The sequence below is a fragment of the Lagopus leucura genome, unplaced genomic scaffold (assembly GCF_019238085.1).
Source record: "Lagopus leucura isolate 7727_CA_CO unplaced genomic scaffold, USGS_WTPT01 Super-Scaffold_100159, whole genome shotgun sequence".
NCBI classification, from domain to species: domain Eukaryota; kingdom Metazoa; phylum Chordata; class Aves; order Galliformes; family Phasianidae; genus Lagopus; species Lagopus leucura.
Genome location: NW_024962335.1, coordinates 31,265,809 through 31,283,465, shown reverse-complemented (window position 1 = coordinate 31,283,465; position 17,657 = coordinate 31,265,809). Strand labels below are relative to the sequence as shown.

Below are 17,657 nucleotides of genomic sequence, written 5' to 3'. Positions count from 1 at the left end.
CAAAGTTTTAGTTTCCTGTCCTACATTTTTCATAATACAATTAAAAAACATCTTCATTCTAGAAGATAGTACTGTATGATAACAGGAATGTGATTCTTGCATATCTTGCATATCATTCTGCCCAGAGAGGTGGTTGATCTCTGTCCCTGGAGACATTCAAGGTCAGGCTGGATGGGGCTCTGAGCAACCTGATAGAGCTGCAGATATCCCTGTTCATTGCAGGGAAGTTAGACTATATAACCTTTAATGGTCCCTTCCAACTCAAATGATTCTATCATTCTATGAAGAATCAAAGCAACACTGCAGACTTTTTCTCCTTCCTGTCCTTACTGACAGCGTAAGCAAATATCCCAAGAACAGCATCAGGATTAACACACGGCTTGTAAAGCAATGTGGGGTCTCCTTGGATTTAAAAATTCGTGTAATGCTCATTCTCTTATCATTTCATTTAATGTTTAGTTTACATACTGTGAATTGGCTATGAAACGAGTAACTGAGACAGAGATGTCAGAGAGAAAAGATAAAGCAAGCCAATAGGATATGGTGGGTGGAACCATCCCCGAGGTGTTTAAATCTTGTTGTAGCAGACTGCTCCATTATTTACTTGAGACAAGGAGGGCCATGTATAGTCATAATATTAGTATAGCTAAAGAAGTCTGGAATCCATTCTACAAGCTGCTGACTGATGTGTAGAGGGCTTGCAGTGTTGTGTAAGGACAGGGAAAAAAAATCATTAATCTCAGAAACATCAAGCGTGATTTAGAATAACATTTCTTCACCATGTAGTGTATAGATTTGTGTAGCCCAACTAACGTTGATTTCTTCCTTAGTATGGAAACCATCTGAGGGCTGTCCTAAGGCCTTTGTGGTCTGAGTCCAGGTCCTGTTGGATGTACCTCCCACAGCCCAAACACCGTCACAGACTCAAAAAAGCAGCCTGCAAGTGGCTGAGCTTAAGCCATTGTGGTGGCTCCTCCAGGTCCTTGCTGAAGTGTGTGAGCTGTGTCCTTCCACGCTTATTGGTCCATGTGAGAATCTGCAGGTGGAGCAGATCAAGAAGGCTTTTTAACAGCTGGATACCAAGCAGCAACAAACAGCGTGGAAATCCTTACTGCTGCTCAGCTAAGTGCAAGCCAGGGAGCAATACAAGGAAATATTCTAAGTTGAAGAATCAACATCCAGACCAAAGCAAAAAATGGTCTTGCTACTCCAGGAATATTCATAGTCAGTAATGAATAAAAAAGGTCAGGGTGACCACACAAAAGCACTGTGCACAGGGGCAGCCTAGCAGTGTTTTCCAAATTTCCTGTGGCTGTGTTGTAGCTGTTGAACAGATGAATGTGATTGCTTTGTTCTGGTGATGTGAAACTCCTCCCCACATCCATCAAGGATGCATAGTGCAGGGATGCTGTCATGAAGGTGAACTGCTGCCTCTGTCTTCAGGGTTATGTCTACTCTGTATGTGACCATATATGTTATGCCACATGAGTCACAGTTTCAGAAATTGCTGCTTGCCCTGGATCAGAAAAGTTATCAGCCCAGCAGGGTGAGCTTGTGATTAGTTCATTTATGCAGTTGGAATGGGTTAGACAAAAGCAAGTCTGTTTTAACTTCCCTACATGAAATGTTGCAGCCTGCTTTGGCTGCAAGTTCCTCTGAGATGCATTGTCTTTAAGACAAAAAGTAGAATAACTTTTTAGCACACCAGTACTTCACACCTCTTCCAGTGACTACCAAACATCTTACAGAGAGGGAAGAAAACAAAAACATATTGGCTGAATACAAAACCTAGCAGGTAACTGAGCACATCCACAGTAGCTGTGCAAAAAAAGCCACAGCCACTTTGCTGGTGGCTAAAGACTACGTGAAATAATTCTTTTCTTACTACCTTTTGAAACACCATCCACATTTGGTAGGTCCTCTGATTCAGTAATTTCCAAGAGCTGCAGAGACAGCCTTACTGCTGTCACCTCACTAGGGACACTGACTCTGAAGAGAGGCATCTGTGCAATGTGACCATGGCACATGACAGTACAGCAAAAGTACTCAGTGCTGGGGCAGTGGGAGGATCCTGGGCAGAGGCTGCTGCCATAGAAGATACTTACAGCAACAAACTGAACAAAATCTGCCAAATTCAAGGCAGACTTTATTTACAACTCCCTAGCTAGACTGTGGTATTGTGTTCAAGATTAAGTATGGCAAACTAGAGCACCAATAGTTTTTTTTGTTGTTGTTGTTGTTTTTGTTTTTTAAAGAAAGAAAAGAAAGAAAAGAAAGAAAGAAAGAAAATGAAATTATCTGTTAGAGCTTTTGTGAGAGAGCTACCTAGGAGTTAAAGTCCTGGAATATCTGCCTAGTAACAAATGTTAAATGTATCTGGTAACATCTACCATTCCCTTCATAATTTATTCATTTAGAATAAAGATATTGTTAAGCAGATTTTGTCTAAATATTCTTGTATGTTTGCTAAGAACTGCATAATGTAAAAAGCAGAAATTGCTTAAAAACAAAGCTAGGTGAATCACTTTATGGTCCTGGAAGAGCCAGAGGATAAAACTGATTTTGCATTGCAAATCCATTCTGCCTGGGCTCCTACTTGATGTCAGGGAAGGAAACCAAGAGCAAAAATGGACAACAGACTTGGAACCGAGCACCCCAGAGTCATTAATGCTCTGATTCCTGCCTACTTGCCCCATGCAAACAACTTGAAAGTTTTGAATTTCATCATTTTGCTTTAATCAATTCAAGATAACCAAGTTACTGTGTGCTTTCTTTCCTGTTTTTTGAAATTTGCTGCTAATGAGAAGTAAAGACAGTATGTAAGGGTTCTGCCCACTTCAGTCTAAATCCAGGCAATCCTTTGTATATGCTGGTAGACACTGCCTCTTTTGTTGTTGCATAAATGATACATGTGCTTTGTTTCATACCTATCCTCCTTTTCCTTTTGTTAAGTCAAACCCAATATTGCAACATTTATCTCTGTATGTTCTTGTCACATACAGATTCAGTGGATATGGGATGATCAATACTGTCTACATACTTATTTCTAAGCCTACCCATCAAACACTGTATTTATCAATACAGACTGCTGTATTTATCAACTTCATGAAAGTCTTTTCTTTTAAACAATCCATTGAAGTCATTTAACTAACTTAAATGCGGTAACAAATTGTCAGAAAACAGCAATTAGTAGAAAAGTGAGTAGTTAGATGATTATCTGAAGAAATTGCTAAATAAATTCTACACACTGAGAAATGAAAGTAAAATACTGAACACTGGCCCTGAACAACTTCCATTTTCAATTTTTCTCTTATATTTTGAGTAGATTCACAGAATCACAGAATCGTAGGGGTTGGGACCTCCAGAGATCATCGAGTCCAACTCCCCTGCCAAAGCAGGTTCCCTACCCCAGGTTGCAGAAGTAGGTGTCCAGGCGGGTCTTGAACATCTCCAGAGAAGGAGGCTCCACCACCTCCCTGAGAGTGGCTCAGCAACCACCTCTGCCAGCTCCCTCAGCTCCTGTGGATGCATCCCATTGGGTCCCATGGATTTATGAACATTGGTGTTGCCTGGGCGCTCTCAGAGCGCCTCTTCCCTGACTGAAGGGAAGTCTTCCATTCCTCAGACCCTCTCATTAACCTCCAGGGTCTGGAATTCCCAAGGGAGAGCTTTTTCACTGAAGACAGAAGCAAAGAAGGCATTCAGTATCTCCACCTTCTCAGCATCCCCCATTACCAGAACACCCCCCTCACTTAGTAGGGGAGCCACATTCTCCCTCGTCTTCCTTTTACCGTTAACATACTTTAAAAAGCCTTTTTAATTATCCTTTATCACCTTTGCCAGATTCAATTCCAGGAGGGCTTTAGCCTTCCTCATCTCATCCCTGCAGGCCCTGACAACATTTCTATATTGTTCCCAAGTGGTCAGTTCCTTTTTCCACATTTCATGGACCTTCTTCTTTCCTTTGAGTTTGCGCACGAGCTCCTTGCTCATCCACACAGGTCTCCTTCTGATTTCTTGCTCACGGGGATGCACTTATCCTGAGCTTGGAAAAAGAGCTGTTTAAATGCCGACCAGCTCTCACAGGACCCCTTCCCTTCTAACACCCTAGCCCACGGGATAGCTCCAAGTAGGTCCCAGAAGAGATCAAAGATGGCTCTCCTAAAGTCAGGGTAGCAATCCTACTTTTCACTTTGCTTCTTCCACTCAAAATCTTGAACTCCACCCTCTCGTGGTCACTACAACCCAAGCTGCCCCTGACCTTTACTTCCTTGACAAGCTCCTCCTTATTAGTGAGAATAAGGTCCAGCAACACCCCTCCCCTCGTCGGTTCCTCCACCACCTGCATCAGAAAGTTGTCTTCAACACATTGCAGGAACCGTCTGGACCGCGCATGCCTGGCCATGTTGCTTATCCAGCAAATATCTGGATAAGTGAAGTCTCCCATAAGCACCAGCGCCTGGGATCATGATGCTACTTCCAGTTGCTTGTGGAAGGCCTCATCAACCTCCTCCTCCTGAGCAAGGGCCCTGTAGTACACCCCCACAACAGTGTCACCCTTACCAACCCCCCCCTTGATTCTCACCCACAAGCTCTCCACTGCTACACCACTCTCCTCCCGGTGGAGTTCAATACATTCTAGCTGCTCTCTCACATAAAGAGCAACTCCACCACCCCACCTCGCCAGCCAATCTTTCCTAAGAAGCACATAGCCCTCCATGACAACATTCCAGTCATGTGAGCTGTCCCACCACGTCACTGTGATTGCAATGAGATCATAGCCACGTGACTGCATGCAGCGCTCCAGTTCTTCCTGTTCATTTCCCATACTGTGCGCATTAGTGTACAGACACTTTAGGGAAGCAGCATCCCCCTGCCACTCTCCATCCCTTCAAACTCCACCCTTATCACCCATCAAGCTCTGTTTTGAGCCTCGAACTACCCGCTCAACCCCAGCAACCCTCATTTTGTCCCCTTCCCCCTTCTTACCTAGTTTAAAGACCTTTCAATGATGCCTGCCAGTTCCTGGGCTAGGATCCTTTTACCCCTTGCAGACAGGTAAGTTCCATCTGCAGCAGTCATGCCAGGAGCATTGTCTTGAGCCAGATCCTTTGTTCACCTGCACTGTAACAAATCCAGAGATACGTTGCTGAATTACCAGATAACAGCATAAAGTCCATACAAAATCAGAAGAAATCAACTAAGCCTGCAATTTTACTGCATAATGTCACAACACTACGGTGTCATACACAGGAATGAGCACAATATCACAAGTTTTATCAACAAATCCCATCATTTCTGTCACAACAAAAGCTGCTTAATTTTAAAGGCATGATAATTCGTTGAGTAGTTCGTTCTCCTACCCATTACCTCCTTCTAAGAGTCGGATGCTCAACAGCATAGAAACTAAATGAAAATCTCATTGCTTTCAGTGTCTTGGAAAGTCACCACAAACATAGATTTTGGTTATCAAGATACAGATAGTTTATTTCCTAACTCATGTAGGAGCAACATAGGTCATGTACAGAGCAGCTTATCGTTCTCAGAATTATTATTAAACGAAAGCTATATGTAATAATCCTTATATAGGGCTGCAGAAGTTGTTTGAGAGTGTGTTAACATTTCTACATGAAGTAATGGCGTGCCATGGAATGCCAAACAATAATTAAATCATCAAAATCTTATGTAATAATGCTGAATGTGACCATAAATGGTAACAGTGTCAGGCAGTTATTTGCATTGAAAGCTGAGGTCAAGGATCTGCAGCATCATTACTTGTATTATCACTGTTGCTGATTAGTTCATGATGCAGATAACGACAGCAAGAATTAGGCATTCCATCAGAAAGGTGATAAAACATGTTTGTATGACCTTGGTTTTATATTGATCTTTCACCACACAGTTCAATAAAAAGCCAGCAATTAGACACAGTCAGCATGTTCATCATTAGGAAAATATCAGAAAAATGGTCTTTCTAGTCTCAAAAGCAAAACAGATGAAAAAGCCTTGAAATTTGAGAAATGTTAGTCATTTACTGTCCATTAAGCCATGAGAGAACATCTGTGTCTATCAGCAAACTATTTTCAAGAATTTAAAAGCTTTTGGAGAAGTTAAATGATTAATGTTATCATTTAGTGAGAACTTTTGGTGTTAGAGGGAGGGTTGGACTGGATGATCTTGTAGGACTTTTCCAACCTTGGTCACTCTGTGATTCTACGGATACATGTACACAGATATCTACAACTGCGATTATAAAGAAAATCTATGTACTGCAGAAAAAAAAAATGCCTCTGGAAAGACTTTAAAGTTTGCCATAAGAAGTTCCTAGGAAGTCAGAAATGATAAGGAGATGAACCTGGTTTAAAACATTAACAGCAGGAGTATGACAAATATAGCTCAAGCAATTAAAAATATCAATAATGTTAGTCCAGCAGCAGGTAATAAATTGATCCCAGACTGAACAAGGAGGCAAACCTGTGGTACATGACTTTAAACACTGCAGAAGACAGGCTAATCAGCATAGCAACATGCTGCTTCCACAAAGCAGCATCAAAGGAATAAATGGTGGAAAATGGGTACCCATCTTAAACAACAGGAAGCCAAGAAGCTGAGGAATACTCAAACCACCTCTCTTTACTACCCAATAGGGTGATCTGTTTCCTTTTGTTTGTGTGTATTGGTATCCTTACGCTTCAAATAGCTTCACAGATGTAAGGATGGTGGAGATATGACCATTTACAGCAGCTGTTATTAGCAGCGATGATAAGGGGTTTGCTCTGAGGGTCATGCAATCACCTGGCAGAGCAGAGACTGATGGGCTTGGATTTAAAGGGCAAAAGTGCTGCCTACAGTTTTTCTTTCTGAATGACTGGTGCTGTGGCACAAAGTTGATTAGATTATGCATGAAGGAGCCTTCATGGCTGAGGGAGATTCTGTGTGCTAAGAGGAGCTAATCACACCGCTGAGGCGATCCCTGCATTAGAGCAATTCCTTTCAGTCACTAAAGCGATGCTGCCAGGAGAGCTGAAACGCACTGAAAAGCCTGCCTTCTTCCTGTCGACAATCATTACTATCATGTAGCAGCATGTGGGCCAGTAATTGCAATGAGTTTCATCAAAAATTACAGTAAATTAATTAAAGTCATTAACTATATTCTAGCTTGATTAGCGATACAGATTTTAATCAGTCACGCAGATGAGGGTGGCACATTATTTTCTACTTCTCATTCTCAACTTCTCATCTCTTGAAACTGATGAGTCACTGAAGCTCTGAGCACAGAACCTTTTATCATACTTATACAAACAGCTCATCTTGATCACAGTTTCACTTGAAATATTCTGAAGAAATTCTGATTGAAAATGGCCAGAATTCATCCTCTGTAATCACTAAAAAACTCTCAAACTTCTCTTACGCTGCTGAAGTTAATAACTGAGATAATCTACAGAAATGCTCACTTAACTTACATTTTTTAGACATCTAAGAAAATTACACGAGTGGATGGGGACTGACTTTTTTCCTCTTTTTTCTATTTTACTCTTTCATGAAGCCTCTGAAAGCTCAGAGCAAGAAGGGTGTCCCTGCTAAAAGAGCCCCACCATTTGTTTGTGCAACTAAAATAAAGTAAAAATGGCAATGAATTTTTTTGTGAATGTGTTAAAAATACAACCAGGCTATGGTGCTACTGAAACCAAAAATAAATTTGGTTCAGAATATGCCGGCTGTTGCTTAGGTTGCCTCTTTTCCCTGGGAGTACGTAAAGTAAAAGGAACTTAAAGAGTGAGAATACCTGAAGCAGTAACACAACTATACTTAACCTGTAATCCACAAAATAATGCTAGCTGTAAGGGAAGATTTACAGAGAAGCACAATAATAGCAAAAGAGCTTGTTAAGCAATTAGGGTAGTGACGAATAATCCAATTCCCATTACAAGACCTGATCTTCCAGTGATTACATGGGCAATCCCTGCCTTATTTCCTTTGTCCCTTTCTCCCATTTAGATTACTTCAAACATGGTCTGGGAAGCTTAGATAAGATTTTAGATAACAAAATTAGTGATAAATTAAGGAATTTGCTAGTGTTTCCTTATCTTTTTTGAAGTCAGTTCTCATGACCATTAGCCATAACTGGAGTTACACACTGTTCTGTATGCTATGAAAGGAAGTGAATTCTTAATGCTCTGAGATGTATTTATCCTCACAGTGCTTACGGTACTTTATTTTAGTGTGACAGATGAGGCAGAAAAGCTCATCTGGCTACTGAAAGCCCCACTGGAGGATGTATTTGACAAGGGCAAGAATCTGACCCTGCCCTTCTCCCCCGAACTAATATCGCGGTTTCCAGGGATCACCCGTTCTTTATAACTAGCAGGCACTAAATCCTAGGACTGTGGAGGTACATAGATGTCTATAGATTCTGGCTCCAGCTATCCCAAGTTCAGCCTGCTCCACATACAACATAGGTGAATACCAGTTTTTCCAATTGGGTTTCGTGGAAACCACATGGCAGCACAGTGAGTGGATCTGCACATATAAACCTCATGCTAGGGCAAGTTTCTTGGAGGCTGACAGAGGAGGCTCCTGCCTTACTGGAGGCTGTGTGAGGATCTTGCCTCACTGCACCAAGATGCACATTTTGCATTACGTAGCAGATGGAGGATATATAAGAGTCAGGGAAAAAGCACAACCTATTCTTAACCGTTATGCTGCAGGCATTGCTGATTACATTTAAAATATCCAGGAATACAATAGGTAATTAGCCATCATGAGCTTCCTGCAGCACATCATGACTAAGCGAGCTAAATAAATTATTAAGTATATAAAGATGGAAATGCCAATTAAAGGTAGGGAGCTGTTATCTCACTAGCGGCGATGAGAGTGCTGGAGGGAAAACATCGCCTTTACCACCTGTAGCAAAAAACAAGCTAATAGCAGGTGGGAGATCATTTGGAAAAGAGCTGTGGGCTGGTCTGAGTTTTGGAAAGTCTGTTAAACTGTAAGAACTTTAAAAAGCTGAAGGCTAAAAAGAGCACTGAAAGTTAATTTGATTCCAGTCTGTAAATTCTTGCGAGGAGATTTCAGATAACGATGGATTGTAGCAAAAATGAAAACATCTAATACCTGATTGATCAATTTATTCAAATTTAGAGTGGTGAGAAAGAGAAGAATTAACCTCAGTCAGCTTAGCCATCTGAAACTCGAGCATATACCCCAAGCCAGTTATATAGACATCCTCCCTGACACACTGAGAGAAAAATTTCCAGAGGGCTGCTCATCTCCCTTAGGATGGACTGAATCACTTGGGTGATTCTCACTCTTATCTCTTTTTTGGTCAGTATATTGGAAGATGAGCTCATTCATGTCACTATCATTGATCCAACTGGAGTTTGGCAGGGGTGTTCAGCTCACTTAAGTGTACATTTCTGCAAGGAAATATCTTGATTTGCACCAAAATACCCCTTTAGGTATGATTTTATAACAAGGCAAGATGACTTGTGAAGTATAAGCAAGAGTCTCTGTCTTGGTTGCATCATCTGAAACTGCACAGGAGGCCAAACAGAGGAGCATAAGCAGAACAGCTGGAGAACGTGTGAGGCTGGGCTCCCAAAAGACACATACCATCATCAGTATTTCTAGCACTGCATTCACATTAGACTTACAGAGAAGAGGAACCAACAGCTGCAAATCAGAATCACACAATGCTTTTTCCAATTGTTTCATCCTCTATGTCTGGGAACGCAGGGGACAAACATGTCCTTCTTCATCCCCAGCTCTTCAATAAACTCCTGATTATGCAGCTGCTGCACACTAGCTGCTGATGCCAATAGGACTCTGTGGTGGCTGCGTAAGCAAACCAAAGCATGGAAATCTTTGAGCAAATTCTGGTCTTAGCATCACCTGCTAATTCCTTGTCACTACTGTTCTGTGGGCACAGAAAGCCTATGGTGGTAGGAGAGATGAAGAAGTGAACATTATTTTTGTATGTTGCCAGCTTCCCATTTTTTATTTAGAAGTACTCTAAGATTATAGTGGATGCAAGAACATTGACACAGCACAGCAGGATTCTCCATTACACTGAGTGCATGTGATACCTATTGTTGAATTATTCGTTCTAAATTATTACTTCCTTTCTGCCTCTCGTCCAATATTAAAGTGCACACCTGAAAAGCACAGGGCAGCTGCAAAAAGCATGCATATGTCATGAAAAAATGAGCATGCAGTGGATCCACAATACAAACATGCACAAACACAAACAAGTGAACAAATAATGACGAATAACACAGAACAGAGAGCAACATCCAGTTGGCCATCATAACTGCTCAAAACAGAAATTTCCATGCTTTATAAATGATTGTTCAAACCAATCCATAGCAAGTGGGATACCTCAGCCAGATGGCACCAGGCAAGCACAGCTTTTCTTCTTCTGCACTCAAGAACTGCTCCTCAGCAGGGGTCATGCGCTGTCACAGATACATGCACAAAGCTCCTATTGCAACCAAAGCAAACTTTATGCCCCAGCAACCCAATACAGCCATGAGATAATTTAAAGGCAATAAGCCAGTCACAGTCCCATCACCGGAATCAAAGCTTTTTGCTCTGTAGAGCTGAATGATGCAGCTCAGGTAGCCACAAAAGAGAAAGTACCTGCCCTCTGCTGAATTGGATTCTTCTGTCCACACCAACTCACCTCAACTTCTCCAGGTCTCACTGTGTGTGTAAAGCAGGGAGGGAGAAGGAAGGGATATCCTGCAGAAAACTTTTCTACAGGCAGCGCTGCTTCCATTGGTGCTCTTGCAGGTGCAGCTCTTCTGCTCTTAACTACAAATAACGTTAAGAATTGCATATTGCTTTAGTAGTTATGTGCAAAACAAACATATACTGGACCTACAACAGGAAACCAAGCACCATAACCAGATTACACCATGACAGCTTTGCTCTTCATCTTTTTAATTGTTGCCGCAATCATTCTGTTAACATTAAAAATGTTCTGTGTTCCTATTTGGAGTGTATTCAGACATTTATTTTAGCAGAAACAGGTTTGAATTTCATACTGCTGGAAAAGCCATGCAAATTCTGTTGAAAAAAAAAAAAAAAATCCTGCAGAAAAAGAGCAATTACAAGAAACACAATGCTGTGATGTCTCCTCCTACACTGAAATCTATCTCTTATCACAGAAATTGCTACCTTTTTTTCTTGAGCTCTATATTGGGAGACTAGCCTTCCTAGTATTGAAAAGCAAAAGTAGAAAATAAGATGCTTTGGTAAAAGAAACAACTATTTCAAGAGGTACTTTTTTTTTTCCCATATGTCACCAATAAGCATTTAATTTCTAGAAATGAATGAATTTCCTGTATGCTGCCAAGATAAATTTTAAAAAGTGGATTTAACAAAGAGCAAATGTAAAACCCTGAGGTTTGGGGATCAGAATTCCAGTGCTGCATTGGAATTCTTCTTCTTCACTGACTATTCTGCAGCTGGAGCAAGTTCAGGCTCAGACAGGGCTAAGGGACACAGCATGTGCACATTGCTCCAGCCCTCGTGGAGGCGAAATGAGAGCTCTAGAAGTTCTTCAACATACAGGAGAGAAAAAAGGATGGAAACAAGAGCAAGAGAGGAGCATAACTGAGGAAGCCAAACAAGGGCTGAGGTGAAGTGGGAACGGAGGAGTGCATCCAGCATGCAGAGGGACCCGGGACCTCCCTGGCTGCTGGGTGATACTGGATTTGGCCACCTCCCTCTACAAGCAACCACACAGCCCTCAATCCCTGCATGCCCACCCTGCTAGCAGGGAATGAAGAGCTTGGACTGTTCCACTGCACTAGGAGCCATTGTGGATGATCCAGCTGAGATTCAAGCAGTACATTTATCTCTGCTTTGCAAACCAACCTTGCTGCCTTCTTTCTGGTGGAATCTAGAAAAAAAATCTGCTTCTAATGTAATTATTCTGCAAATTCAATGTCTTTTGGTTTTATTGACCTCCACAGAACTTGAAAGAAGTCAGAACCTTACAGCTCTACAGATAGCACAAGCACACTCAAATCTAAACTGCTTCAGAAGATTCCAATGCTCCGTTTCCAGGAACATAGGAGTTTAATCCGCTGTTGGCCTTCAGGAAGTGCCAGGCAGCAATTCTAATAAGTGGCGTCTGGCTGATGCCAAGATGGTAGAGATCACAAGGGCAAAAAGAGATAGGATGCCAGGAGCGGGCTAGTCACCAGATGAAGATTAGCCCACTTTTGTTTAGCTCAGTCAGTCCTTCTTGAATTTTGTGAAGAAACAGGGCTAGTTTCTATACTGTGTGTCCACTTACATAAAGAATCTGTCAGAGTATTTACAGAACTTGTCAGCCTGATGAATATAAATTATGAATACTAGGCAAAATGTTAATGCAATATGCAGGTGTACATACAAATATATGTGTGTGTACTCATACTCCTATACATCTACCTACAATACTTATGTATGACCTCATTTTTCATTCACTTGGTATCTTTTCTGGGCAGTTCAATTAATGTCAACTCCTAAACCATATGCATCATCCTATAAATTTTATGGAACTGTTAAATTCAAATTGTCAGCCAGCATGAAAGGAGCCTTTTTCTCATATCGTGTACTTCAATTTTACATAGAAGGGCATGCTCTTGTAAAGCCTCTTGTACTTCTCATTGTGTTCTCTTGGATTTTAGAGTTACATCTGACACTGCTGTGTTAGAGCTCTGCAAATGCAAAGAACACTTGAATATCTTATGTATGTCACAGCCCCTTTGTGGAAACAGATCTTGAAAGCCCGTAACATCAGCTTTTGGGAAACTGGGATGAGCTGAAATTGGGGACATTCAAATCATTCAGACCGTTTAACACTGACATAAAAATATTCAAAGGTTCTCAGACTTTTTTATAGGGTTTCAAAGAGCATTTACTGTTTTAATTAAAAAAAAAAAAAAAAAAAAGTAGAATGTTAAGGCCTGCCCCAAAGAGCGCCCATCCACTGCCCACTTACAGGGGCATGAAGCACCTGCAGTGTAACTGTGCCTGGGGTATAGCCTCAGGGGATGCACTCGTCATGCCTCTGAGCCACTGGGACTTCACAAGAGAGGGGAGAAACGTTTGGCACTGCACATGTACATACAGTGTAAGAAAACACGTGAGAATGACCCCAGGCTCAAATAGAACAAGAAATCTGTTAACTACATACTCCTACTGAGTTTGTCATCAGAACTCCTTGAAGTCTTGACAAAAATCAGAAGTAGTTCAAACTGCACATAATAAAACCATTTTTTCTTGTGAACTATGCAAATTAATTGGCCTTCAAGTACATCAGTTATTTAATAGTTGCCACACATCAGCCTGCAGGAAATCTGGGCAACAACCAGCCAGAGGAATTGTATCTTCAGCTGATCCAGCTTATCAGACATTGATGGTGAATGGAGGATTTCAGAAGGCAAATCAGGCAGTCCAGCTTGCTGCCATTTTACTTACAGGTGGTGATCCACACATCTAAGGTGCTTTGGTAGTCCCAGGATGTCTGGAGTATACATATATTTTTAATAGCTTTAATAGAAGGAAGAAAAAAATTCAAGTAATTAAAGAATCAATGTACTTCAGTGAGGGAAAACACATAGAGTTTTCAGTAATCATCTTTCAATTTATGCTTCAAACCTTCATCTGTCTCTCTATTCAATACTCATAAATCAGAAGTTTGAACACTTCATATTTCCTTCAAAAATACTCAATGTCTCCCCAGCTGAGAGGTCCAGGAGAGTTGTGTTGGGGAGTATCTGCCAGAAACTATCAGATGAAACACATCACTACTAATTGAAAAGTACATATTTCAGAAGCACAGAATTACTTCAGAAATCATCATTCACAGTTCAGGAACCATTATTCACAGTAAGTAATACATATTTATGTTAGCCACTCTATTGATTTCAATACACTATGCTTGGTGAGTATTTTAAAATATAGCCTTTAGTAAAATACAGAAAAAACTGTATCCTGTTCATCTTCATTCCTTTCCCACCCAGCCCCACTGATGGGACAGAAGATGTATTTAATTTGTGCAATCATAAATATTACTAAAACCTGTTTTCTCTGTTAGCTTAATTAATAGCAGACCTGAGATCCTAGCACATCCCAAGCTTTGCTTACCAAAAAGCTCTGAACTTTTGTGCGTAGTCCTTTCTCAAGCACTGTAAGTATTCTCAAGCACTGAGGCTTGAGTACTCTCGAGTATGTGTCCAGTTTTGGGCCCCTCACTGCAAGAAAGACATTGAGGCCCTGGAGCGGGTTCAAAGAAGGGCGACAAAGCTGGTGAGGGGTCAGGAGCACAGGGCTTATGAGGAGCTGCTGAAGGAGCTGGGAATGTTCAGTCTGGAGAAGAGGAGGCTCAGGGGAGACCTTACTGCTCTCTACAACTACCTGAAGGGAAGTTACAGTGAGCTGGGGTCAGCCTCTTCTCTCGCTTAACTGGTGATAGGACCAGAGGGAATGGCTTTGAGCTGCACCAGGGGAGATTTAGGCTGGACATTAGGAAACACTACCTTTCTGAAAGAGTGGTCAGGCACTGGAATGGACTGCCCAGGGAGGCAGTGGAGTCACCGACCCTGGAGGTGTTCAAGGAATGTTTGGATTTTGTGTTGAGGGACATGGTTTAGTGAGAACTATGGGTGATAGTGGATGGTTGGACTGGGTGATCTTGAAGATCTTTTCCAACCTTGGTGTCTCTGTGATTCTGTGATTCTGTTAGCAGTAATTGCTACTGTTGAATGTACTGCTGCACTGCTCCAGTATTGAAGACAGCTAACAGAGAATTCACTTTTACGATTTGCTTCAGTAGGACTGCAGTGAACCCACCCCAGAAAAAGTTTTCTCGCATGGTGTTGAAGTCCTGGGCACATGCCAGCACCCTTCTGAGCACATTGCAGAAGACTTATCAGTAGGCCTCAGCCTTCCAGAACACAAGAGATAAATGCAATCTCTTCCAATCCACAGCTGATCCCCATTGCAAATCATAGAATCACAGAATGGTCTAGGATGAAAAGGACCGTAAAGATCATCTAGTTTCAACTCCCCTGCTATGTACAGGGTGCCAACCACTAGACCAGGCTGCCCAGAGCCATATCCAGGGCTCCATGTTAATGCCTCCAGGGATGGAGCATTAACAATCTCTCTGGCAACCTGTTCCACTGTGTCACCACCCTTTGAGTAAAAATACCTGCCTTTTGCTGATGCTCTTGAATCAAGATGATGGCTCATGAGCTATGAGGACAAAAGAGCAGGTTATGTCCTCGAGAAGGGCAAGGCAGAGAAATCCCAGTAAGGTCTCTCTTAAAACAGCAGGGAACTGTTCAATTTGCTAAGCACTCTGGTGCTACACCCCAGAACTGTGATTCACATTTCTCCATCTACGCTTAGTCCAGAGCATGTAGTAACCTTTCTAATCACCACTCACATGTGCATTGGGTTAATCATGGGCCACCAGCTTAATGCAGTTGGTGTATGCCTCAAAAAGGATACCCTCCAAAACACTCCAGCAGAATTCAGCATACCCTCAGTCCCATGCCCCCTGGGCTTGTGGGCCTGTCAGTAAGTCCCAGGGTGTTTCTTAACAGCTCATGTACAGCAATTTCTCAGGCATTTGTGACTGCTTAGCAAAGGGTCCAATTCTCAGTTGGCCTCATTTAGGTGCCCCCACCTGCCAAGAATACACCTAACAGGACAGAAGCTTCTGGTTTTGTCAGCCTCTTTTTCTTAGTCCTGCAGCTGAGGAATAAACTTCACTCTGATCAATCTGACATTTGCTACATATTCATTCCATTTAATCCCTAACACTTCCCGGGTTATTGGCTTTCAAACACTTTGAGACATTTCCACCTTTGCAGAATTGTCAGCTAAAGCAGAAAGAACATACGAGTTGAAAAATCAGTCTGTTTCTCAAGTCAAAAATTTCCAGTGCCTGGGTTTTGTTTAAACTCTTAAGCAGCAGATGTCTCTGCCCTGAGCCAACTGGTATTTTAGAAACATTAGCAATGGCTACCAGTGACAGCAGTAATTTTGTGTAAAGATTGTAACAAAACCGATTTGCCTCCATTTAAAGGCAGCCCTTTTATCAGACCCCCTGAAGGTTCTATGATGCATGGGAGAATCTGTGGGGCCCCAGAGGCGATGTAAGCCAGCAAGAAATCACAGCCTGGGGCTGAAAACAAGGGCCACACTGATGCTCCTCCATGTCAAGATAGCAACATCCCATGCCACTGCCTGATGTTGAAATGCTCATAGCTCAGAAGAACAATATTTGTGGCCTCTTCAGACTACTGCTCCAACCTGAAGCAAATGTTAGTCGTGTCTGAAGTGTTGCCACTACACTGGAAAAAAGTGATTCACTCAGCTATTTTGGTGTTCTCCCAAAGAAAGAAAAGTTTTCCCAAAGAAAGGAGACAAGCCCTATCTAAAGTCTGAGGCTTTCTGCTTTTCTTTACCCAAACAAGGGAGCCAAATTAAGACTGCAGAGGCAGTCTTAAATTCTTGCATTTCATACCTTTTAGGATTTAGAATTGGTAACCTGAGCATTCTTTTAGCATACATTTTGGATGTTGCGTTGTTTGCCTTGTATAACACAATCATTGGACAGTACAGTACAGATGCCAAGCCATGAAAACTATTTTCCTTTTTTTTTTTTTTTTCCTTTTTTTTTTGCATACTCCTTAGGCAGAGGGATTAGATTATGTTCTATTTCTTTCTGCTTTGCCATATATTTAGACAACTGAATGGCTTTTCATTTGGTACTTGTCCTGCAATTCATTTTCCATATCCTTTCCTTTCAAACTTGCGAGGCTTTTTTTCAGACTCTGGTGCATTGTGCATTGTTCTCTCTTGTCCTTCCATTTATGGGAAAGGAGGACATGCCTGGTGCCTATAACAATCAGTGCATCCACACAGGGTTTCCTGCTGCTGAAAGCTGTCTGTTAGTCCAGCATCTGAGCTCCTCCTATAAAAAACTTTTCCTCCACTTCCCAAACAAGCAGAGCTGAAGGCATTGCACCGGAACCTCGAGATCAGGGTGGGTGCGTTTGATCAGCATAATACAATTTTATACCAGAGAGAGAAGAGGACATTGCAGAGGCTGTTCACTTTGTTATCTCAGCAGAGGGTGTTTGCTTTGTTATCTCGGCTCTGGTGGAGCTGTAGTGATTGATAGTGTTTTTATGTGAACACGAACTTTGCAAGAGGCCTTGGAACCAGGAATGTGGCAACTGTTTACTTCATTTGTCAGAAAATGAAAAAAGTTCCCCCAAAAAGCCTTCTCTCCAGAGGCTCTGCATCACTCCTTTGTTATTAATGGATGACTTTTTTTTTTTTTTTTTTTTTTTTTCAGTGGAGCTAAGCTGCTTTGCAAAGCCATTGCTGTGAAGATAGAGGCAATTTCTTAGCTAGCTACTTCCTTGTCTGTCAGTGTGAATGGATGCAGCATGACGGGTCTGTCCCCTGAGCAGCCAGGCAGAGCCATAATAATGGCAGTCTGGGTAACACGTGGATGGTGACCTGTGCTAGTGAGTGACAGCAAGCTGAGCCAGCTCCAAGTGCATCAACTCTTAATATGTAAAAACCCAATATAAGAGACCACAAGACAAGGTTTTGTTGCTGAAAGCACTCTAGCTAAC

The 17,657-nt window shown here is 41.9% G+C and overlaps 1 protein-coding gene across 3 annotated transcripts in view; it reads left to right on the top strand.

Annotated features, from left to right (window-relative positions):
* SHISAL1 (shisa like 1) overlaps positions 1-17,657 on the top strand; it is a 42,496-nt gene that overhangs the window by 22,351 nt on the left and 2,488 nt on the right. The window contains exon 4 of one of the 3 annotated variants that reach the window (XM_042890259.1): positions 831-1,285. The exons of 1 other annotated variant lie outside the window; for it this stretch is intronic. In XM_042890259.1, the coding sequence (XP_042746193.1) occupies positions 831-846 (16 nt within the window). In that variant the 3' untranslated portion in view covers positions 847-1,285. Of the gene's footprint in view, positions 1-830; positions 1,286-17,657 lie in introns of those variants that run through there. One more of the 3 variants, XM_042890258.1, reaches the window with a different exon arrangement.